The 24,253-nt window shown below is 42.5% G+C and overlaps 1 protein-coding gene across 1 annotated transcript; it reads right to left on the bottom strand.

Moving 5' to 3' along the window:
* Positions 1-430: 430 nt before the first annotated feature.
* On the bottom strand, positions 431-4,183 carry KLF2 (Kruppel like factor 2). Its single transcript, XM_044998556.1, has 3 exons — positions 3,993-4,183; positions 2,722-3,640; positions 431-2,148 (listed from the first exon to the last, which is right to left on the bottom strand). Exons 1-3 carry the CDS (start codon positions 4,065-4,067, stop codon positions 1,973-1,975), a joined length of 1,170 nt encoding a protein of 389 aa, XP_044854491.1. The 5' UTR covers positions 4,068-4,183; the 3' UTR covers positions 431-1,972.
* Positions 4,184-24,253: the final 20,070 nt, after the last annotated feature.

Genomic DNA, 24,253 nt, shown 5'->3' with positions numbered 1-24,253 from the left:
TTACTTTCTGGAATTATATTGAGCAATTGTTTCTGGCAAATAAGTTACTTTTACAGATCTTTCAAAGTGAAATTTGAGGTAAAGTGAAATGTGGAACTCATTCTTCCATGTCACTGATTAGAAGCCCAAAATACATCTGTTCCACATGAACAAATCCAGACTTTGCTTTCACAGAAGAATAGCTATATTTGCAATGACTTTAAATACATTCCTGTTGATTTCATTCATGTGCAGTATAACTTGTAAAGTCAGAAAAAAAAATCCCAACTCTATTTCTTATACTAAAATATCTAAGTGTATACATTTTAGGAAAAACATTTTCCTACTATACTAATTAATAATTATTATAATTTTACTCCAATAGTGTGAAATCCTAGCTCTAAAAAGTAAAAATGAAGTATATCCACTATAATTTTAGACTAAGTGTATAAATATAGAAATTGGGCCAGATTCTGATCTATTTTTACAGCAGTGTAGGTCTGGAGTAAATCCTTATGGTTTCAGTGGACTGAATTCACCTCTGCACTGTTGCAATCACAATACTCAGTTTGTTTTAAATTAGTTTACAGTAACTGGGACTCTTGACTAGGTTATCTAGCTCCAATACAAAAATGTATTTATTAACTCTGTGCATCTTTATAATGTATTCAATTAACTTTTGTTCTAAGAGTGTATTCAAAACAAACTTTAGCCAAATTCTGTGGGAGAACTGTGTTAAAAAGAAAAAAAAAGTTTAAAAACATTTTAACTACTGTTCTGTAGGACTTTTGCACTCAGCTCTTGAGAGCAAGGGTAATTTATGTACAAAGATGTCTTAAAATAAGCCTCCATAATTACAAAAATGCAGTGTTTAAATTTATAGTAAAAACCCACACACTGCTGGCAAAACTGTGACTACATCTGGAAAACATTAAGGATGCTATTAAAATAGTCCAGCATAAACTAGAAATGAGAATGAAATTACAGTGTTGCTTACTTTTTACCTGAACAAACATTTTTAGGAAGTACATGTTGAATGTGAAACACTTTCCTATTTGATATAACATTGGATTTTATGTAGTTCAACTATAATTGAGCATTACTTTTACACCTAATTTTGTCCTGTTTTTAAAACAGTGACCTGATTTTTTTTTTAAATGTCCTCCTATAATTTGTTGTTGTTTAAAACATTTCCAGGAGGCTGCTGATCCAGCTGTTGGGAAGGATAATGACTGGCTCTCAAATGAGGATTTAAAGTGTGATCACATCTCTTAAACATTTATTTTATTAAAAAGGGAGAATGTTTTCAAACATTGAAAAATTGCTACTTTTTTATAAAAACAGAAATAGGCAAAATGCCCATTTGTCTTATTTACATAATACATTACAACATTTCTCAATGTATAAAATTATTTACAATATATAAAAAAATCAATCAGTAAAATAGGTTATTTTTTTTACAAGACATCAAGCCCTGTACTTCTAGTGTAGATCATGGCAGACAAGAATATTATTGCACCAATGAAACAAATAGTCTAACAATCAGAGTGTTTCTCCTAGCCATGCCTTCAACTGACATCTAAAAATATCATCAGCGACAGTAACATTCGTTTAATCCCATCTAGGGTTGACTTCAGGCAGTTTCCATACAAACATTGTCTTATAAAGCTTATGTATTGGGCAATTACAATCAGAGATACAGTATTTACAGCTTCTTTTATACAATCTGCATGGAGTCTTGTTGAGTTTACCCTTCACAGAAGCTCTATAAATAAACCATAATCTCTTGAGTGAAGTGGACAGTCACACTGATACAGTCCCTTTAAATTCTCTTCAGGAGATGACAGGCTAAACCTCCTTGAGTCAAATTCTTCCTTACCATCCATGGCTAGAGCTTTGTTGCCTCTCTAAGTAGTACCAGCTACAGATTTTTGAACGATTCTGCACCTGAGAAGTTAAATAATGTCTGATGTGCAGTGCAGAGTCTCTACAGCTACATGTGCCTTTTCATGTGCAGAGCCAGGTGGTCTGACCTAGAGAATGCCCTGTCACAAAGGTGGCACTGGAAGGGCCGGTGGCCAGTGTGCTTGCGATAGTGACGAGTCAGTTCATCAGAGCGAGCAAACTTCCAGCCGCAGCCTTCCCAGTTACAGTGATAAGGTTTCTCACCTGTTGGGAAAATCAGACAGACCATGACTCAGTGAATTCCTCCCACATAAAGGCAGCTCCCAAACACTAGAAGGGTTGTAAACTCTCTCACTATGTCTCAGTATATTCCTAACATTTCTCTTAGCATAGCATTTTATATTGGTGCCCAGCACTATAGTAGCAAAGTGCCTCCCAGGATAATTAAATTGCAGTAGCAACTCTTCTCCCTTCTCTGGGCAGAGGAAGCTCTCTGCTTGAAGTAGGGTTGTGGGGGTTGTTTTTGTTTGTTTGTTTGTTTTGGGGGTGATTGCAGTGGAGGGCCATTGTTCCAAGTATCGCTCCTGGTTATGTTGGAAAATCTTTAGCAAAAACACATGCAGACAGCTCCCAGCCAGGACACGGTTATTAACCTCTCAGACTGTAGCTGGGCATGCATGCATGTAGCTTACAGACTCTATAGGATTAATGAACCTCTCACACAATTCAGGTTACATTCTGCTTTTAGAACTAATTCTGTGGCAGGGGGTTTCTTAGCATCCATACATGGCAAACCCCATGGTTGCCCCATATAGCCAAGCATTGCGCTGTATTTACCTGTGTGTGTTCTAAGGTGTGCCTTCAAGTGGGAGCTCTTGGTATAGGTTTTCCCACAGCCTGCATAGGTGCATGTGTGTGTGGCTGTCCTCTTCCTGGGCCAGGATCGTCGCCCTCTTTTGGGCTTGGAATCCATCAGCTCCAAGGGAGAGGAAGGAGGCGTTAGCATGCCTCTTGGAGCTGAGGGTTGCAAGGGCAGGCTGTCCTCAAACAAGCCAAACTGAGAGGCACTCTGGTACTGGAAGTGGGTCTGGTGATGGTGGAAGCCTGTGGCAGGGTGATAGCTTTGTTGGAATGACATTGATGAGGGGCAGATCATCTGTGCTTGGCAGTCAGTCACCATGAGGTCATCAGGGCTCAGAGGGGGTGTCTCTGTGCCAGGGATCTGGGGTGAGCTGGCCATTCTGGGCTGCTCATAGGCCATCATGCAGGTTGCATTGCCTTCTTGCTTGATCTTAGGGCATGTCTGAGGGACGAGGCCCATGACGGGCCCATAACTGTCCATGTCAGGTTCTGGTTTAATGTTGTCCACAAAGTGTGGGCTCCCAAAGCTGGATGTCACAAAGAATTGTCCCTGGACATGGTTGGGAAGGCAGAAGTTTGAGTCCATTTCTGATCTGATCATCTCTGACATGAGGCTGGAGTTGTAAGGAGGTGGATTGCTCTGTCCCAGGGAACTGTAGCATCCAGAAGATGGATTTGTCTGGTAGAAGCTGCTAGACTCTGTCTGTGCTGAGGGATAGTCCACACTAGGTGAGTTCGGGCTGAAGTTGTCGTTGCCCATGGAAAGGATAAAATCCAAAACGTTGTTGAGATCGTCATCCTCTTTGCGAGGGGAGAGGCTGCCCAGTCCTGGCCTCAGTTCTGGCATGGTGCAGCTGTTGACAGGGACCTTGTCCTCTTGGTCACATTTCCATCTCTGAGAAAGCAAAGCAAAGAATATTAGAGCTCAGGGGAGAGAATCCAGGAATCTCTGCTAAAAGACAGGGCTAACCCATCTCCTCCAGGGTGAGCCTTTACTCCCTCAATCCGCTGTAATGCCTCAGCACTGCATGGGGCATCCCCTGCACACCCCCCACTGCACACACATCTCCCACTCAAGCCTTTGCAGGAGTCAGGTCGTTAATATCCAGCTGTCCCTTCGCAGGAGCAGCTGGTCGCGGCATCCCTCGGGACCTCCCCGGCCAGAGGAGTTTGGGGCTGGGGGAAAAGGGCGCCCTCCTGCCTGGCACGTCAGGGCGGAGGGCCCCGGGCGCTTCGCGGACACTCACTTCGTGGAAAGTTTTCTCCCTGCAGGGGCTGGCAAAGGTGGCGAACGAGGGCAGGGTCGTGTCGCTCAGCGCCATGGTGCGTCCCGGCACGGCTGCTCCGGGGGGCGATGGCTGGAGGGGCTGCAAGCTGGCGGCTCCCGGGCCCTCGCTGCCTTATAGCCCGGGCCGCCAGGGCCCTCAAGCCAATTGCAGGGAGCGGAGGAAACGCGTCCCGGACGGGGCGGGAGGGAACGAGCCAGGCGCAACCTAAATTTAGCCCCGCTATAAAAGGAGGCAGCGGCGGCTGCTGCAGCTGCAGCTCCAGCCTGAGCGGGGCGGAGCGGCCTCGGCCCCGGCCCCGGCCCCTGGGTCCCCCCGCCTGGGCTGCCAGTGAAACGGAATCCGAGTGGCCCCAGTCCCGCTCCCCTCCCCGCGCAGGGCCCGAGGGCACCAGTTCCCCTGCACCGGGACCAGGAGGGGGGTGATTCAGGGCTTCGCGTGGGGCAGGAGCGGGGGGGGGGGTGCAGGGCTTCCCGTGGGGCAGGAGCGCGGGGGCGTGATTCAGGGCTTCCCGTGGGGCAGGAGCGGGGGGGGGTGCAGGGTTTCGCGTGGGACAGGAGCGGGGGGGGGGTGATTCAGGGCTTCGCGTGGGGCCGGAGCGGGGGGGGGTGCAGGGCTTCCCGTGGGGCAGGAGCGGGGGGGCGTGATTCAGTGCTTCCCGTGGGGCAGGAGCGGGGGGGGGGGGGTGCAGGGCTTCCCGTGGGGCAGGAGCGGGGGGGGGGTGCAGGGTTTCGCGTGGGACAGGAACGGAGGGAGGGTGTTCAGGGTTTCCCGTGGGGCAGGAGCGCGGGGGGGGGGGTGATTCAGGGCTTCCCGTGGGGCAGGAGCGGGGGGTGTGATTCAGGGCTTCCCGTGGGACAGGAGCGGGGGGGGGTGATTCAGGGCTTCCCGTGGGGCAGGAGCGGGGGGTGTGATTCAGGGCTTCCCGTGGGACAGGAGCGGGGGGGGGTGATTCAGGGCTTCCCGTGGGGCAGGAGCGGAGGGAGGGTGTTCAGGGCTTCCCGTGGTGCAGGAGCGGGGGGGGGTTCAGGGTTTCGCGTGGGACAGGAACGGAGGGAGGGTGTTCAGGGCTTCCCGTGGGGCAGGAGCGGAGGGGGGGGTGCAGGGTTTCGCGTGGGACAGGAACGGAGGGGGGGGTGCAGGGTTTCCCGTGGGGCAGGAGCGGGGGCGGTTCAGAGTTTTCTGTGGGGCGGAGGGGCGGTTCAGGGTTTCCCGCGGAACAGGAGGGGGCGATTCAGGGCTTCTCGTGGGGCAGAAGGGGGGGGTTTAGGGTTTCCCGAGTGGCAAGAGCAGGAGGGTTCAGGGCTTCCCCGTGGGGCAGGAGTAGGGGCGGTTCAGGGTTTTCTATGGGGGCAGGAGCAGGGGGAGGGGGTTCAGGGTTTCGCGTGGGGCAGGAGGGGGCGGTTCAGGGCTTCCCGTGGGCAGAAGCAGGGGGTTTAGGGTTTCCTGCGTGGCAGGAGCGGGAGGGTTCGGGGTTTCCTGTGGGGCAGGAGCAGAGGGGGGATTCAGGGTTTCCTGTGGGGCAGAAGCAGGGGGTTTAGGGTTCCCATGAGCAGAAGCGGGGGGTTTTAGGGCTTCCCGCGGGACAGGAGCGCTGTGTCCAGCAGTGTCCTTTCTTTACCGCTAACCTTGATGCAAAGGTGTCTAGTTTCTGAGTTTCTTATTTCTCAGCCGGGCTGAGGCCCAAGACTAGGAACAAAGACCTGCTTGGGTGTAAACCCGTCCCCAGCCAGGCGGGCAGGGGAAATGCTCAGACACTTCCCCAGGGCTGGGAATCCACCCCCCAGCTTGGCCCCATTATGAGCAGACAGCAAGTGTGATAAATCGGTAGAGGGTGGAGAGTAATAGGAGCCTATATAAGAAAAAGACCCAAAAATCGGGACTGTCCCTATAAAATCGGGACATCTGGTCACCCTAGATAACTCCCTGAGCGCTAAGCTGCACCAGCTACGTGTCCAGCCCCACTGGGGCAAAGCAGGCTATTGGCCTGTCTTGTTTGAGACAGGCCTGCAGTTTGCTGTGCGCCCAAGCTGGACTTTGCCATAGGCCAATGCATGGCAGTCTCCCTGCCTTGTCTCTAGTTATCAATGCACACTGCTGTTTAATCTGCACCAAAGGAGGTTTAGGTACATTAGGAAAAACTTTTTAACAGTCAGGCTAGTTAGGTACTGCCGTAGGTTACCTAGGGAGTTGTGGAATCTTAATGGGAGGTTTTTGAGAACAGGTTGGACAAAGCTTTTTCTGGGGTGGTCTAGGTCAGTGGCTCAAACTTTTTTACTGGTGACCCCTTTCACATAGCAAAGCCTCTGCATGCGACCCTCCCCCCACCCAAATTAAAAATAGTTTTAAATATATTTAACACCATTATAAATGCTGGAGGTAAAGCAGGCTTTGGGGTGGAGGTTGACAGCTCGTGACCCTCCCCCTCCATGTAATAACATCGCAACCCCCTGAGGGGGTCTCAACCCCCAGTTTGAGACCCCCTGGTCTAGGTATACTTGGTCTTGCCTCAGCATGGGGTAGGAGGGGATGGACTAGATGACCTCTGGAGCTCCCATCCAGCCCTACATATTGATGAGTGCTGCTCTTGGGGCTGGCCCTCAGCCGCCAAACATAAGGTATGGGTCCCAGGTCACATCTATGACTCTACTCATGCCCTAGTTTGACATGTGTTTGGAGCTATGCCTGACACAGTCATACCATAGGGCTTCAGCTGTAATGTTGCCTTTGTGGGCTTTTGCTCTGAAATTGTCCAACCCCTTGCTCAAAGCAGGACCAAGTCTGCACCATGGGGGTCTATAGTGGCATAGCTACAGCACCATTGTTATGTCAGCATAAATCCATAATGTAGATTCAGCCTAGATCAACTGAAGTTTTGTTGTTGTTGGGTTTTTTTTGGCAGGGGTGGGGGGGAAACGGGGAAAGGTTTCATTTGCTGTAAGTAAACTACCTCCCTGAGTAATGGTAGCTAGGGTCACAAAACTATTCTCCAATTGATGTAGCTGTATCTACACCGGGGGTTAGGTCACCATAGCTACATTGCTGAGGGGGGGTGTGGATTTTTCACTTAAATTTTAAGTGTAGACCAGGCCTAAATGTACAAATATAGATCCCCTCAACTCAGAACTGAACAGTCATGTATTGGCAATTTATTGTGGACATCACAGGAGAGCTGGGTCTTGAGAGGGGACATGAAGGAGGCGACGTCTCAGGGAGGGCACTGCATGGAAGGAGCAGAGATGTTTGTGTGAAGCTAATGAAGGGTCAATCAGAGCAACTGAGTAGAGTAGGTGGGGTGGTTTAGTAAAATACAGGGGTGCACAGAGAGGGGCAGAGCTGTGAAAGGCTTTGAACATGAGGACATGAAACATGATCTTGATATGGAGAAAAAGGAGGCAGTGGATCGATTAAAAGAGGAGGGTGATGTGGTCAGAACCACACGTGAGAAAGGCCGAATTAACAAACTGGTAAAAAACATGGGAATTTGCTGGAGCATTATCTACACTAGGAATACCACCAGTGCCACCACCCATCCAGACGAACAAAAAGTGGGAATTTATTTTGTGCATACTGTCTCTGCAAGGAAAAGAGATAGAGACTTTCTTTATCTTACTGGAATCTCAGGTCTCCATTTGTTCTTCACTATTTTGTACAAAGATTGCCAAAGCCTAGTCACGTTATGAAATAAAATAATCCTAGTAACTTCTGTAGTTTGACAGGCATCACATAAATTTTGGTCTTCACCTTGGCATCTTGATCTGATGCCAGTATGGGGAGCTACCTCCCGGTCACCTTTGACTAACACTCCTCAGAGTCATGCTGAGGGTCACTGCTGCTTGTCAATCATCCAAGAACAGGGATCCATATGGGCAATTCTCAAAGGAGAAGAATGGTGATTTACCCCAGTAACTGTGGTTCTCCGGGATGATGCCCACAGACAGATCTATGCTTCCTGCCCACATTCCCCCTTCTTTGCAGTCTAAAGGGACTCCTGAATTAGTAGGGGAAAATTAATGGTGTTTGGGGACAACTCCCCCTTTTATGCCCTGAGACCCCTGTAAGAGATGGGGAGCAAGATAGACTGGCCTCAGGATTCTGAGTGTGTGCGCTGGGGGCTTTAATTTCAGAAGTGTGGGTCCATGTAGGCATCTGTCTCAGGGAAACACAATAACTGTGGCAATTAACTGATGTTTTGAAATAGCTACAAATTGTAAAAAATAATTGGTTGAATAATTTATATCTTTACATTTGAATTTAAACGTTTACAAAATGGCCTGGAGGAGCACTCAGTCTCCTGTGACTGGACTAGCATCAATGCAGTTGAATGCATGGTAACAAAGTACACAAAGATGTATGACTCACTGCAATGTAATGTCACACTTGTGTAATCTTTAAATACAAACTCTTTTCCTCTAATAAAATATTTGTAAGTGCACACTATGTATATATGGTGATATGAGTCAGCCAAGAAAGTGTCCTCTGTTGAATTCTGAATGAATGCGTATGTTCCCTGGACAACACGCCGAGCGTCTGTGGCAGTTTATATTCTTGTGATTTCAGCAACTGCTACAAAAAATATTTTGTTTCTAGGGTAGACAACTGTAAGTGTAAGTTTAACTATAAAGTTCTAGTCAGATTCTGTTTTCCATTATGTGCTGGAAGCTCATATGAATATGCAACTCCATAGTCACTCTGTGTCACCGAAAGTAGATTGTGTTTTCTTCTTTGAATAAAAGAAACATTAAGTGGATGCTGAAGATGAAAGCCAAGTACATTAAATAATCAGCTCTCCGCCTCCAGTTTCTCTTTGTCCTCAGTAGAGCCATTAAGCTAAAAAAAATCAGTATATTAAACTCCATTAGTTGAATGTGAAGAAAGATTACTTACGTTGTGAGTCACTAGTTACGTGTGACCCTTGTAACAATTTGCCACAATTTTCCTCTTGCTTCATTATCATTCTGTTGAAACTGCTTTGTGTCTCACCCTATGGAAGTCTTTTTAATAAACATCCAAAACCAGATGACACACATTTAATTTACACCAGTGTAATTTCGGAATAATGCAACTGAAGCCAGTGGAGTTACACTAAAGTGTAAAAAGCAGGATATCTGAAATTAGAAGGAAATTATTGTAAAGTGTATTCTTTAATCTGCTGTGAATAGAATGCTAATGGGTGAGATTTGGGAGGCCTTCAGCTAGAATAGGACACAAGATACTCCAGTTTGAAAACTGCATATTATGTTGGCAAAGTTGATTTTCTATAACTTATTGCTGATCTCTGGGGTTTTTTTATATCAAAGAGGACCTGTCACCAACTTTTTAATAATTGTAATCAAGACCCTAAACTTTACTGAATGGGTCAAACCTACTGCTGTATAAAGGGAATGCAGCAATACAGAAAGGCTGCAATTGGATCTGTTGGTGATTGCATCTGGGTCGGCAGCAGGACATGCCTTGTCTATCGAACATTTTAAGTCAGCACAGAATTAAAACAAGAGCACGCCTTTCTCACAGTTCATAGATGGTCTCAGCCTGATGTTCCATGGACTGACATTGGTGTGAGATCAGAATCAGGCTCATTACCTTTACATACCATTATTCTGCTCAAAACTACAGCATCAGCAATATATCTTGACTGTTCACATGTTGTGTAAGCAGGAAAGACATGTATTAATGTAACTTTTCCTCAACTATATACCAAATAATTGTAGATTAATTAATTTGTATTCATAATGTTTTTTAAATTTAGCTTTGAATTACACTCTTGAATTAGTGCCTGTGGAAGGTGCTAGACTGGCCATACTAAGACTTTTATCTATCCAGGTAAAGCCCAGGTAATGACTATGTAAACTTCCTTCCCAATGTGTCTCAAGCATGTCCCAGAGGGACAACTCTTGTCCTTGGGCCAAATTAATCCCCAGTGTAATTCCATTGATTTCAGTGGAGTAACATCAGATGAATTTGACCTTTCATTTGCATTCAGCCCTTGCTAAAGCAGCCAACAAGTCAGATGTTTTTTCTTCTTGGTCTTATTGGGCATTGTATATGTTGATACATATTATGTCGGTATGTTGACATAGTGCTGAGATGCTATTGTGAAAGGTGTTCAGATGCCACATTATGTGTGCAGTACAAATAGGTAGCTGCTGTTATTATGTGAAACTGTCATGCAAGGCAACTCAGTATTTCCACTTCTGTCTGTCAAGTGCCGTGTTTCTTACTTAGCAGGAGGAATAGCTCAATGGTTTGAGCATTAGCCTGCTTAAATTTAGGGATATAAGTTCAATCCTTGAGGGGGCTGCTTAGGGATCTGGGGCAAAATCAGTACTTGGTCCTGCTAGTGAAAGCAGGGGGCTGGACTGAGTGACCTTTTGGGGTCCCTTCTAGGAATATGAGATAGGTATATCTCCATTTAAATTTTACTTCATTGTAGTTTGCTTCCATGGCAGTACCATCTGTTGGTCTTCTCTTTTCCATCTTCCACTAATGGTATCCAGTCAAGGACTTACATAAGGGTACTTTTTTGACATTTGTATAACATGCCCATACCACTTCAGCTTTCTTTCTCAAATCACTTTCCCTGCCATCTGTTGGCCAGTTCTTTTAACACAACAACATTAGTTACTTTAGTCCACCAGTTGACACCAAGTATTCTCTCCAAGCATCTCTGATGGAGTGCATCAGGTTTCCTGTTGTTGGCTTATAACATTTGCCAAGTTTCAGAAGCATATACCAGTGTGGGTATCACTAGTAACATTGTGTAACTTTATCTTGGTTCTTGTGTGAATTGCCTACGTTTTCCAAATAATTGCCAGTCTCAAAAAAAACTCCACTTGCCTTCCCAATTCTTGCTTTCACTACTTACGAAGTTGTCCATCCACACTGATTGTGCTTTCCAGATATAACATATGTACCATCATTGCTGACTCCTCTGTCAATTATCATGACATTAGTTTTCTTTTGGCTGATTCTTAATCCTACTTTGTCAGCCTCATGTTTGACAGTGGTCTTTTTCCTGGCATCATTATCTGTGTCCAGTGTGATCTGAGAAGTCAAGATCTCGAAAATTTCCTCCACTTCACATAACTCCTGTATCTTCCTTTGATGTTGCTCTTTGCATCACATAATATATCACAATGCAGGAAACTCTGCCACACTCCAGTGATGATCTCAAGCCAATTGATATCTCCACTTTCTGTCCTTACACAGCACTTGAACCTTCATACAGCATCTTGGCCAGTGACACTATCTTTCTAGGAAGGCCATTTTGTCGCAAAATATTTCATAGCGACTCTCTATGAATGTAGTCAAAAGCTTGGGTGAAATCTCTGAAATTCAAGACTAATTTTCTCTGGTAGGCAGACTCTTTCTCAATCAATTGTAAATATGTGATCTACACATGATCTTTTAGTCTAATGTCTGCTTGATTAGTGTGCAATTTTTCATCTGTGACCAGTTTGATTCTGTTCAATAGTATACTGCAGAACACTTTTCCAAATACTAAAAGTAATGTTCCTCGACAGTGATCTCACGTCAGTTGGTTGCCTTTCTTTGGTAGTTTTCAGATCACACTTTTCTAATCCTCTAGGCAGAGTTCTTTCTCCCTAATGATATTGCAAAGTTTGTGTATTTCATGTACTACCACATCCTCTCAACCTTGAAGCATTTCATCAGTGAGTTTATTTTCACAAGGCACTTTGCCATTTTTTAGCTGCTTAATTGGGTTTTCTATTTCTGCTTCTGAAATTTTTAACAGTGGAATGTTTAATTCTTCACCTTATTCAGATCAGTTGTTTGGAATTTGCTCTGGTTGGCTGAGAACTAAATTAACATGTACGATCATCTTTCCTTTTGTTCTGTTTCCACTGTTACAATCTTCCACCTTTTCCTTTTGCGATGCTACTGTGAATCTGGAACCGTGTTGATAATTGTTTACACACCTGAAGCAGTTTCTTACTTCTTTATTTCTTTATCTTTCTTTACAGACTCTGGTTGCTATCTAGGTAGCTAGCTGGATATTTAACATTTTTTAAATAAAATGTGAAAAAACATGGGGGCCATGTTTCATAGATTTTTTTTTTAAGACCAGAAGGGACCATTGTGATCATCTAGCTCAGGGGTAGGCAACCTATGGCACGCGTGCCAAGGGTGGCACACAAGCTGATTTTCAGTGGCACTCACATTGCTTGGGTCCTGGCCACAAGTCGGGGTGGGGGAGGGGCAGGGGGGGGGCTCTGCATTTTAATTTAATTTTAAATGAAGCTTCTTAAACATTTTAAAAACCTTATTTACTTTACATACAACAATAGTTTATAGTTATATATTATAGACTTATAGAAAGAGACCTTCTAAAAACGTTAAAATTATTACTGGCACGCAAAACCTTAAATTAGAGTGCATAAATGAAGACTTGGCACAGCACTTCTGAAAGGTTGCTGACCCCTGAGCTAGCTTGACCGCTTGCATAACACAGGCCATAAATCCTTGATTGATTAATTGCTGTGTCAAGTCAATAGCTGCCACTGAACTGAGCATGTCTTTTAGAAAAACCTTGAAAAATCTTGAGTAAAAGATTTACAGTGATGGAAAGTCCAACACAACCCTTCATTAGCTGTTCCCATGGTTAATTATCCTCACTGTTAAAAATTTGCACCTTATTTCTAGTATGAATTTTTCTAGCTTCAGCTTCCAGCCATTGAATCTTGTTATACATTTATCTGCTAGATTAAAGAGGCCTCTGTTATCAGATCTCTGTTCCTGGTATAGGTACTTATATAGACTATGATCAAATCACTCCTTAAGCTTTTCTTTGACAAACTAAATAGATTGAGCTCCATGAGTCATTCACTATAAATGACTTTAAAATCTTTAATCATTCTTGTAGGTTTTCTCTGAATCCTTTCCAATTTTTCAACATCGTTCTTGGTGTGGATATCGGAACTGGACACCGTATTCCAGTAGCAGTTGGACCAATGCCAAATACAGAGGTAAAATAATCTCCTTACTGCTACTTGGTAGTACCCTGTTTTATACATCTAAGGAATGCATTGGCCCTTTTAGCCACAGCATCACATTGGGCGCTCATGTTCTGCATCATGACCCAAAATCTTTTTCAGAGTCACTGATTCCCAGGATGGAGTCCCCTATCTTGTAAGTATGGCCTATATTCTTTGTTCCTAGATGCATGACCTTATTTTTGGCCATATTGAAACACCTATTGTTTGCTTGTGCCAGTTTACCAAATGATCTGGATCCCTCTATATCAGTGACCTGTCCTCTTCATTAATTTATCAATCTCCCAATCTCTGTGTCATCTGCAAACTTTATCAGTAATGATTTTATGTTTTATTCCTAGTCATATATAAAAATGTTATAAAGTGTAAAGCCATGAACTGATCCCTCTGAGATACCACTAGAAACACACGCCTGCTGAATTATGATTCCTTGTTTACAATTATATTTTGAGACCTATCAGTTAGCCAGTTTTTAATTCAGTTATGTGCCATGTTGATTTTGGATCATTCTAATTTCTTAACCATATGTGGTACCAAGTCAAATGCCTTACAGAAGTCTAAGTAAATTACATCAACATGATTACCTTTATCGACCAAATCTGTAATTTAATTAAAAAATCCAGTTTAATTTCACGAAATCTATTTGCCTTTAACCCATGTTGATTGGCATTAATCATATTACTCCCTTTAATTCTTTATTAACCAAGTCCTGTATCAGCTGTTCCATTGTTTTACCCAGGATTGATGGTCAGCTGACAGATCTATAATTACCTGGCTCATCCTGTTTACCTCTTTAAATACTGGAACAACACAAACTTTCTTCCACGCCTCTGGAACTCTTCCTCAATGTTCCAAGCCTTACTGAAAATCAGCATTAATGGTCCAGAGAGTACCTCGGCCAGGTTGTTTAAAACTCTTGAACGCAAGTTATCCAGACTAGCTGATTTAAAAATGCCCAATTTTAGTAGCTGCTGTTTAACAGCCTCTAGTTACTGTTGAAATGGAATGTATTTTATCAGGGCCATCCTATCATCGTATGGTATGAATACATCATCTGGCTTTTTTCCCAAATACAGGACAGAAATATTTATTGAACTCTTTTTCCTTTTCTGCAATATTATTAACAGTGCTACCTTTTCCATAATTTCTGATGGTGGTTTTTGTGCTGTCCACTGAGAGCACTACTAACTAATTTCACAAAGGCTCCCAAATGTCTGCCAGATAGTGACAGCTTTTGCTTATTACAGAGCCAGCCAGGATGACGTCTATTGATCTAGAGGACAAATGGGACTAGGCTACATTTCCACAAATAGTTCCAACTGTAAAAAAATTATTAAGTTGCCCAGAAATATGTATGAAAAATGTGATCTAACTGTTAAAGTGGTTTATGAATCTTACTAATCATGAGGAAATCAAATCCTTTATGATGGAAGTTTGCATGAAGGAAAATTAGTTTGTATTTTAAATAATCTGCATGAACGTTGTCTACAGTAACTGATTTCTTATGATTTTGGTTTGGGAGAGTAAGCAGCTATGGATGCAATCTTTAATGTATTTCAGACCAATCTGTTCATAAAGCTATTTAGGGAGCTTTCAGCCCCAAAATACTTATGCCACTTTATTAGTTACCTGCGTTGCTTAGATATTTGCAGTTTGGTTCCTGTCATCATTCGTCAGCATGTATTTTGAATTCACATGAGGGTGTGTAGCCTGCATTTCACGTTTAGCTGTCAGTTAAGGATTAAGAACCCAATTCTGCCAGTTATTTCATTTTTTTAATCTTATAGAAAAATGGGTGGCCCACAGCTTCAAAAATTCTGCAGCGTTTCTAAACTCAAATGCCACAAAATGGGATCTTGTGCTGTGAAACCACCGAAATGGTCAGAGGAACAGATCACAATTAGTGACTTCCAAACTTTGCCAAATGCTCCTTTTTGGAATCTGCAATTTGTTAAAATTCAAATGTACAGTGGGGTGATAGTGGAGTGGGGCAGAAAGTGCTTTTGTCATTAAATTAAAAAAGATAACTATTATGCTTTATAAAGACGTATATTACGGTAGCATTCATCAGGATTGGGGCTTCATTAGGCTGGGCACTGCTCAAAGGCAGATAGAGAGAGAATCCCTGGCCTGGACGTTGTATCTAAATTAATGTGATTTTAAAAGAGACATCCCACCCAAAATGCTGCTATTTGTAAGCATGCCTGCTCTCCAACCTGAGAGAGGGAATCAAATGGTCCGTGTGGCAAGTGGGACTTGATGGTGGGTCACATAACTAGATGGGGGAATTGGATGCCTGACAAGCCACCAAGGAGGATGTGACTGGACATATTTTTATGGCACAAAGACTCTCTCTGAACGTTATGATTCCTAAGTTGAGCTCTGAGTTAATCAATTCCATTATCTACAAATGTCAGACTTATTGGAATCTCCACAGGAAATGAACCCATTCAGTCCTGTTACATTAATGAGCAGATGCTGCCCAAACTTTTATGTTTGCAGATTATGTTTATCTGAACTGTGAGAAAAGTTACAGAACGCCTGTGAAAGGACAATGTGAGAAGGAAAATGACGGTGTCTTTTGTGGCCATTTGGGGCAATAAATAATGCTGAACAGGTATAAAACCTAATGTTTCTGTTCCTTCAGCCATGCAACCCAAAGACCAAGGTGTAAACTGTGGGGTATTGAGGACTGAAAGTGCAAATCAGACTAGTATAGCACTTCAACAACAACTGAAAACAAAACCATCTCTACAGGCCCAGTATTTTCCTTAAGGGTTTCCCACCTAATTAGAAACTAGATCCAAGCCTCCTTAGCGTGTGAGATTTGATACAGCCAAAGCCCTCATAGAAGGATTGCTGATTATTTTAGTAGATCATTTTGTCAGCATGAAGTTTAACATTTCAAACTTTGCGGGAGGTGGGGTGTGTGTGTGCGGGGGGAGAGGTGGGGAACCTAGCCATAACTGGAAATAGGAGATGAACATGTTTCTTCTCTAATGTCCAAGAGTCTTGATAGTGTCACATTTTTAGTTAACTAGATAGATACAAGTGTATTAACCAGTTATACAGTGATGGAGTTCTGAGGGAAAAGCATATATGGAGTGCTAAACATATGTTTAGTTCTCATTTTGAAAATATCATCTTTGTACAGTACCTGTATTATTTATTAGTCATATGTCCTGCATATCTGGAGCTGAGTAATGGGAAATGTTGAAGAAAGAGTTTCACTAACTATGACACTGTTAATTGACACAACCTGCTGCTGCCTGGAATGACTTTCTCCACTTGAATAGATGGAAGTATGAATCAGAGTCTGGTGAATTAACCAGGGAGAGGAAGACAGGGATCTTTACGTTGTAGATTATACTTTACATACAGAGTAGCTGATCTCATTTGTCTTCCTGGAACCTAAAGTTCTGTTCAGACTTAGATAATTAAAGAATCCAAACCTGTACAGATTTCTCCAATAATACAAATAGTTACAGTACTACATAAACTTTTGAAAGTGCAGTAGCATATTTAGGGACAGACTTCTTTCAGATAACTGGTCTCCATTTTTGTGAGTGTCATTTTGTTCCAATTATTTGTGCCTCAATTTTAGAGCACTTGCATATATAAATTCCTGGTTAAGTTTGGGATGAAAAATGCCACTTAGTAATTTGTATGAAGTACTGTCCATTCAGGAACAGAACTAACTTCCCTTCTTTACATATATCTGAAAATTTACCCCAAAGTGTCCAGGACAGATAATCACAAGAGGCATCAAATCTACTTGTGTTTATCAACGCTAGAACGGCACTGAGTGCCAATCTTCAGTACAATCCGTGTCAGCCAAGATTATGGATTTATGATACTATCATATATCGAGGTACTAGTGTAAATAAATACCAGTTCTCTTAGACAATTCTGTTGAAATCTCTGTAAATATTACATCAATTTTAAGTAATTAATTTTAAAGGGGCAGTTTGATATAATGCAACTTTTAAAATCACTTGGATAACTTTTTATATTTACCACCATGATGGGTGCCAAATAAATGCTTGTAATAATAAAAATTAATGTTATGAGTCTGGGATGGCTGTTTTTGCCAGTTATGGCATCATGTGGGTTACAAAGGATGTTTTCAGACCAGCGCTCACTGGAAGGCAGCAGGTTTGTATCAAGTTACTGGCAATTTGTAGCAAGGGTGCTTTCATTTGCTAAATACCCAGAATGAATTTGTCTTACATTGCAAGATAAATCATCCCCTCCAATAAAGAAAAGGAGGATGGAATTGTACACAAAATAAATGCATTGAAAAATGTATACAGTGCTCTGTTTGATAATCCACTAATCCTATGCAGCAAAACATGCATTTCAATTACAAATATAGTTGAATACCTACAAACTTAGTATTTTCTCCTGGTAGGTTCCTCAAAGTGAATGAGAAGACAAAAGCTCTGATTCAAGCCAAAGCAATAAATGCAATGTTAGCTGTGATAGTCTAGCACTCACAGGGTTTGTGTCCACTTTCAGAGGGGACAGAGGGCTTGTGCGATTCAGGCTATTCTTCTCTTTTGTTAGTTTCAGATCACAGAAAAACAATACAGTCACTTTCCCATATAGGTTTTTTTTATTTCTATGAAAACGTAGGGGTTTAAGAGTTCTACACACAGCCTTATCCTATCCTTACACACAAAGGTTTTGAAACAAAAGCTAGGATGCAGCTTTCTGGCAACATGTAAACTATTAAATGCCTGATACTCTAAATTCTTGGGCTTCACTTCTCCATAGAATTGTTTTCTGTCTCCATTTGCTTAAAAACCACCTGCTCTGTGTTGATGTCAAAGTGTCTCACTCACATGAAATCAGCATGAAGCAGCCAGCCAAGAGGCCGCAGCATGTATGAGTGAGAGAGGGGATTCTCTGTAGCCTTTATATACCAGAGTTATTTTTAACCACAGCCTCCATGCTTATTACAGTGTTTCCTCTCTCAGACGCTCAGGAAGCCCACTTGGCTCTGTTTCCTGCTAACATGCGGCCCTGGCTCACAAAATCGCTGAGAACAACAGGCCTGAGACTGCTCGGCTCCATTAAAAAAACTGGCAACTTTTCAAGCCCTGACAGAAAACCTTTGAAAACTCTGGATTCCCTCCAGCTAATGTATGAGGCTCCTAGATCAGTGACAAATTAAACTGAAACAACACAAAATGCTCCTATGTAAATAGCCCTTTTTCTACATTTACCTTTTGAATAGTTTAAAACATTATTTATAGCTATTTCACTGGACGGAAAAATATTTTGATATTTTACAAAGATGGGTTTCAGGGAAAAAAAAATTCTTCTAGTTTTCTTGTGACATTCTTCTTAGCATGCAACAGCAACCTTTGCCTTCCCTGAAAACCAGAACTGATGTCCATTGGGAGCTCTTCAGTGATGGGCCTGTGCCTTGCTCTGTGTTTCTGTAGCACTGAGCAGAATGGTTTGAGCCTCTGGGCACTACATTACATTACACTACAGTAATAATGACCACGACTGGGCTTAGAGATTCTGATGTCCCAAGTTAAGTCAGGGCAGAGATGGGGTGGTTGTATTTAATGGCTTATTCAGCCCATTAATTTTACACTCAGCAGCAATTCTTTTCATTTATTTTTTTTCTTGTTGACATGTTTTTACTTGCATCGAAAGGAGAATCGTATTTCCAAAAAATAAAAAAGTAAATTAAAGACTCAGAATAGGCATGACCCTAAGGAGTATGCAAATGCTGCTTTGTCATAATGAGACATTTGCCTGCTATCACTATTAAATAGTGAAGTGAAACCTCACTTTATGTTGGCTGATAATAATTCTTTGGAATTTGTTGACAATCACCCAAACATTTGCGCTGAGGAATTTTTCATTTATTAAAAAGTGTTTCTTGTAGCTCTTTGCCCTTCTCTAGTGCCCTCTTTGCCCCTGCATGTCACATGAGTGCTTCAGCCAGTACAGAATGTGGCTGCTCTCCCAGTGCTCAGGACAGACCAGCAAGAGTAAATTATACCTGTGGTCTCTACTCTGCACTGACTACCAGCTTATCTTAGTGTAAAATGTAAGTTTCTGGTTAAAGCCCTAAATAGTACAGTTCCCATTCCAGAGTCTCCTAGCCCACACCACCTGGCCTCCCTGGCAGGAATAGTGTAGCTGCCATTCCCAAGGGTAGGACTTTCATATGCTGGGAACAGGACATTTGCAGATGAAATGACTGAAGACATGGCTGAGTCAGAACTTGGCCGCTTAGCTTGGCAGTAAGCTGTAGCTCTGTGTCAGACTGGTAGGTTTTGGAATCTGTTGGTATTGCCCCATCACTGGTCTTTGTAGGGTAGTTGATTTGGTGTGGCAGATATGCGAAAAGGAGACTATTGTTGAATGTATGATTCCTAATTTGAAGATTTTTTTTTTTTGGCACTGACTCAAAATTATGTAAAAAGATGCCCAAATGCTATGGTGATGAGCATCTTAAAAATGTGTGTAATAACAATAATAATAGATGAAGAGGAACGTACAAATGCTAAAGCCATTTTCATTGCATCAGATGCATTTCTAGCCTTTCCCATCATTTTGCTAGCTAGGGAAACCTTATCTATAATATATTGATCATAGTGAATAAACTTCATTTATAATATGTTAGTCACTGAGTGCCCTCCTCCACCCTAAGCATTGGAACGCGTGTCTCAAATCAATAGGGTCACAACAGCAATCTAATCTGCTTGCCCTTTCCTTTTTCCCCAGCTCTGTTGTGACCAGTTATGCCTGCTGGTCTTGTGCAAGGCCTGTGGACGTCTCTCCCATTTTTTCCCCTCCACTAAACTGAGCCATGTAGAAGGAAGAAGGCAGCACTCTTATTTTCAAGACAACATGAGTAGCTGTTATTGAGATGCAACAGCAGCAGTTTTCTTGTCAAGTGCACAGAAATAATTAATTCTGCTGCAAATTTTCCTTTCAGCTGAGGCATTGTGCCTGAAATCAGAGTTTTTGCCCAGACAGCCCAGTGCTGAGTTAATCAATATAGTTAATTTGAATTAATAATAAAAATCATTACTGTATCAACTCCTTGCCAATAATTATGTGATATTAACTTATGGGGCCTGGCTGCCTGGAGCAGGGCCTGGGATGAGTAATGATTAATAGCTCTCAAATTACCCTAATTTTGAGGGACATCACTCATTTTAGTCCTAAAATTACCTGTGGTCCTCACAGAGTTCATGTTCCTTCACTTTTATTGTTGAAAAGCTCTGGTGTAACTAAAGAATCATTACATTGAAATTATAGGAATTAGTCACACTAAAAAGTCAAATCCCACATTTTGCTTTTCCAGCATGAATAACACTTGAGCCTTGGCAACATCAGAGATATGGCACCTTTCTCTTGATACTCAGAGCTAAAGGGGGAGCAGAATTTGTAAATTAAGGGCTTAGTTTTTGACAAATGGCCTCTAATTTTGCAAGTGAAATTTTGCCATTAGTTGCAGACACAGATGGTGGCTGGCAGCCATAAAACAGAGAGCAGGGTATGTAATGTTAGCATCTGAGGGCCATGTTGAGGCATTTTTTTTAAAAATGGTTATTTTTTGAATTACATTTATCACGCAGAAGAACAGCAGTCCAAAAGCAACTTGGTTTTATGCTATTTCATGTTCACTGTAATGATAAAGTGACTCTCTACAGCTTTGCTTTCTGTGTCACGGCCCATCTCTTTCTGCTCTAGACAGGTGCTAGGTAACAGCAGCAAGGACAATTGGTTCAGCAATAGTTAGCGTCTGCTGTTTGTACATAGTGGTTTATGTTAGAACTTGAGAGTAGTCCGTCACCTCAAGCATTTTGCTGATGGTTTCAGCAATTGCTCCCTAACTATTGGAGGCAAGGCTCCCTTCGAATTCAAAGCTAAGTAATCCTCCTTCAAATATAACTGAAATTATATCTTGCAGCTTCTAAAATAGCTCACATCACTACCACCTCCAAAAACAACCCTGGGACTATGTGGCCTTGTGGTTATGGCTACAGGGTTGTGGTGGTGAAATAGAGATTCAAATCCAGTTGTAGGGAGATAAAAAGCTTCAAAGAAAGTGAAACTGTTTGTGCCTTGATTATGTGGAAATAAAAGACTTAATTTTACTTAAACTTGCAAAACAAAAATTTGTATCTAAAAATAAATTGTGGCATGAGAAGGGTAAGAATCCTATGTCATATCAGGAGATTCATTGTGGATAAAAGCATCAAATCACTATGAAACCAGAGCACATGCTAATAACTATGTCACACAAGTTTGGAGCTTGTTACTCTGTAGTATGTACATCAATGTGCTCAAAAATCTACATTTTAAGTCTCCAAATGGTCAGAATCTGGGGCAAGTGCCACAATCTGAGACTGAGAGGAACAGCATGTTTTCACTTCTTGTCTCTGATCTGGTGTGGACTTGGTTACTGCCCTTCCAGACTCCCAGAGGTCAAGTGTCTGCACAGGCCCTCGCCGCCCTGCCCCACAGAGATTTGCATATATTGGTTCAAATTGGAATCACCAGGGCCCAACAACCAAAGAAAGGACTTTTGGCTAAATAGCTTGAGTTAAAACTGACCCAGGGCCTGCTTTCTGATGCAGCAACCTGCCAGGCTCTTCTGTCGAAAGAGAGCCCCAATCCTTCCCGGGGAGGGGGGAAGGGTGTTGGCCTACTGAGGCCCCATAAGACTGATGGGTGATTCTGTGCTTGAGCATGTGTATAAGACCTTTTATTATTTTGTTATAGTTGCTCTATAATGCTTTCACCTTAAGAGGAAATGTGAGTGCTTATAAAGAGCTGTGTGGAAACGGGTCTGCTGGGCATTACAGCTGTTCAGAGCCTTTGAGGAGTAAGCAAAGTGCAGATGCAGGCCCGCTGAAGCAGTCTGGCTTGCTGGGAATAACACATTGTCGGCAGGGAGCGGTGCAGCCTGAAAATACCCTGGTCAGGTGAGAGAGCGAGCAACACCTCCACCCATGAGAAGTGACAGCTGGAGAGCCAGAAGCATTAAAGTGGGTGCCCTTGCTGAACCATAGAGGGGGAAGACTGGGACAGTTGACCTGAACTGTGATGGGGGAAATGCGGCGCATAATGGAGGGAAAGTGGGAAAGGGGTATGTACAGTGTGCCTGGCGTAGGAGGAGACTTGGGGACCCTGGGGTAGGGGAAGGTGAGAATGAAGGGGCACACAGAACCCATGGTGAGGGCTGGGGAATGGAGGAACCTGGTAGGAGCAGAGGGGAGAACGGGGCGGGGTGGGGGGGGGTGGCACACAGAACCTCTGGCTGGGTGAAGCCTGGGGGAGTTACAGGGAATTTGTGAAATAGAGGAGGATGGGTGCATGGCACACGGAGCGCTTCAGAGGGGAACAGAGGGAATTGGTGGGTGCAATCAACCTGACCTACACACATTGCAAAGTGTGCGCCCCTCTGTTTGAATTATGATAGCACCTAGATATGTCAGCTGAGATCTGGTGTGCTTGACAGTGTAAAAACACATAGTTAGAAACAGTCTTTAATATGATACCATACAATAAGCATATCAGTCTGGTATATAGCAGCTCTATAATATACAGATTAGCTGATTTTTCAAATGCTGACAAACATGGCAGGTTAAATTGTTTCTTAAATCTCATCCGGGTTTAGTCCACTTTATGGACTAACACTGGCAGCATTTACAGTGAAGGAAGACCTGGCATTACCATTGTAGAAATCCAGCAAACATCCACTAGTATGTCTACATTTCTACCGATAGAAATCAGCCAAATAAAATCAAATAATTCTCTTAGCAGATGGGTTTAGCCCTCACTACTATATTTATCTGATTTCTAACATGGTTGATAATGGATCTCTGAGCAAGCATTGTTAGTGATCTGAGGTATAATAACATTTTAATTAAAAAGTTGTACAATAACAGACTCAAAATGTAAACTTAAAAACATTTAAAGCTCAAATTACACTGGGTTAAGAACTGGCATTGAATGTGTAATTTTTAACATTCCAGACTCCCTTCATTACAGTTCAAGAAGCCACAGAAATACACCATTACGAGCCAGGAATAGTTCTTCCTTTTATTTGGAAAAAGAATTACAGAGAGAGCTATTGGGAGCTGAAGTTTAGTTTCTAAAGCAGGAGCAGGCTACAATATTTTTATATACAACTGCAACCACAAACTTGCACTCACTCATACATGCCGGACTAAATGGTGCCAGCTGTATAAATACGCAACACTAAGTTAAAACACAGATTCTTTTTTATTTCAGCTTTTCAAGGTTTATTGTGCTATTTCTACTTGCAATATCATTTTAAATCTATATGCTTTACCAAAAAAACTTGTAAACCTACAAATGCAGACTATGTTCCTCTGCTGTGCTAGAAGGAACGAAAAGTTGGGGCTGTTCTGTCCACTGTTAATGGACATAATGTTTGCTGCTGTCTAGGTGTTTACTATTGGAAAGAAAATGTCTTTTTGCTTTTATCTTTTTTTTTCCTACTCAGTCTTCAAGTGTAGTATAATGTGCACCTAATTTTTTTCAGAAAAATTACCTAATCTAATTAGCTGGTAGGCAAAAGAGCCAACGGCTGCTCTGACTTACGCCCATGAAACCCCATTAAAATCCATTGGGGAGTTTTGCTTGAGAAAGGCATCTGGACTGACACCTTTCATTGTGGTGTGCTTTGAGCTCTTCAGCTGAGCAGTACTAGCCAAGTACAAAGTATTAGGCTTTATTATTCTGCACTATGAATAAAAAGGGCTTTGGTCCTTGCTCCGGGGATGATGAAATCTGGCTTTTGCCCACACTCTGAGAAAAAGCAGATTGTGTCTGCTGTCACTATTGTTAAATTAACAGTAATCAATTAAAAAGAAATGTTAAGAAGAAAAATCCTATTTCTCATCCACGTTATCAGAAAAAAAAAGCTGTTTGTTTTACTGAATGTAATAAATGGCCCCTTTTCCCCCTTGTTGCTATAATAGCGGAGCTGATCCTGCTTTGCATCTTTATTCAGTTCTAGACACAAATTTTCATTCCAAGGTTGAATCTAGGCTTATGAGGGCTCTGGCGTGGGACAGAACACTTTTCATAGTTTTTTAGAAGTTATTTTGACTATTTTCAGATTGAGCATTGAACCACCATGGAAGTGCATGGATTCAAGATATTTCTGTTGACTGTACACCTGGAAAAACTGTCTTGATT

This window comes from Mauremys mutica, chromosome 24 (genome assembly GCF_020497125.1).
Source record: "Mauremys mutica isolate MM-2020 ecotype Southern chromosome 24, ASM2049712v1, whole genome shotgun sequence".
NCBI classification, from domain to species: Eukaryota; Metazoa; Chordata; order Testudines; family Geoemydidae; genus Mauremys; species Mauremys mutica.
This window is presented reverse-complemented; position numbering and strand designations above follow the sequence as displayed.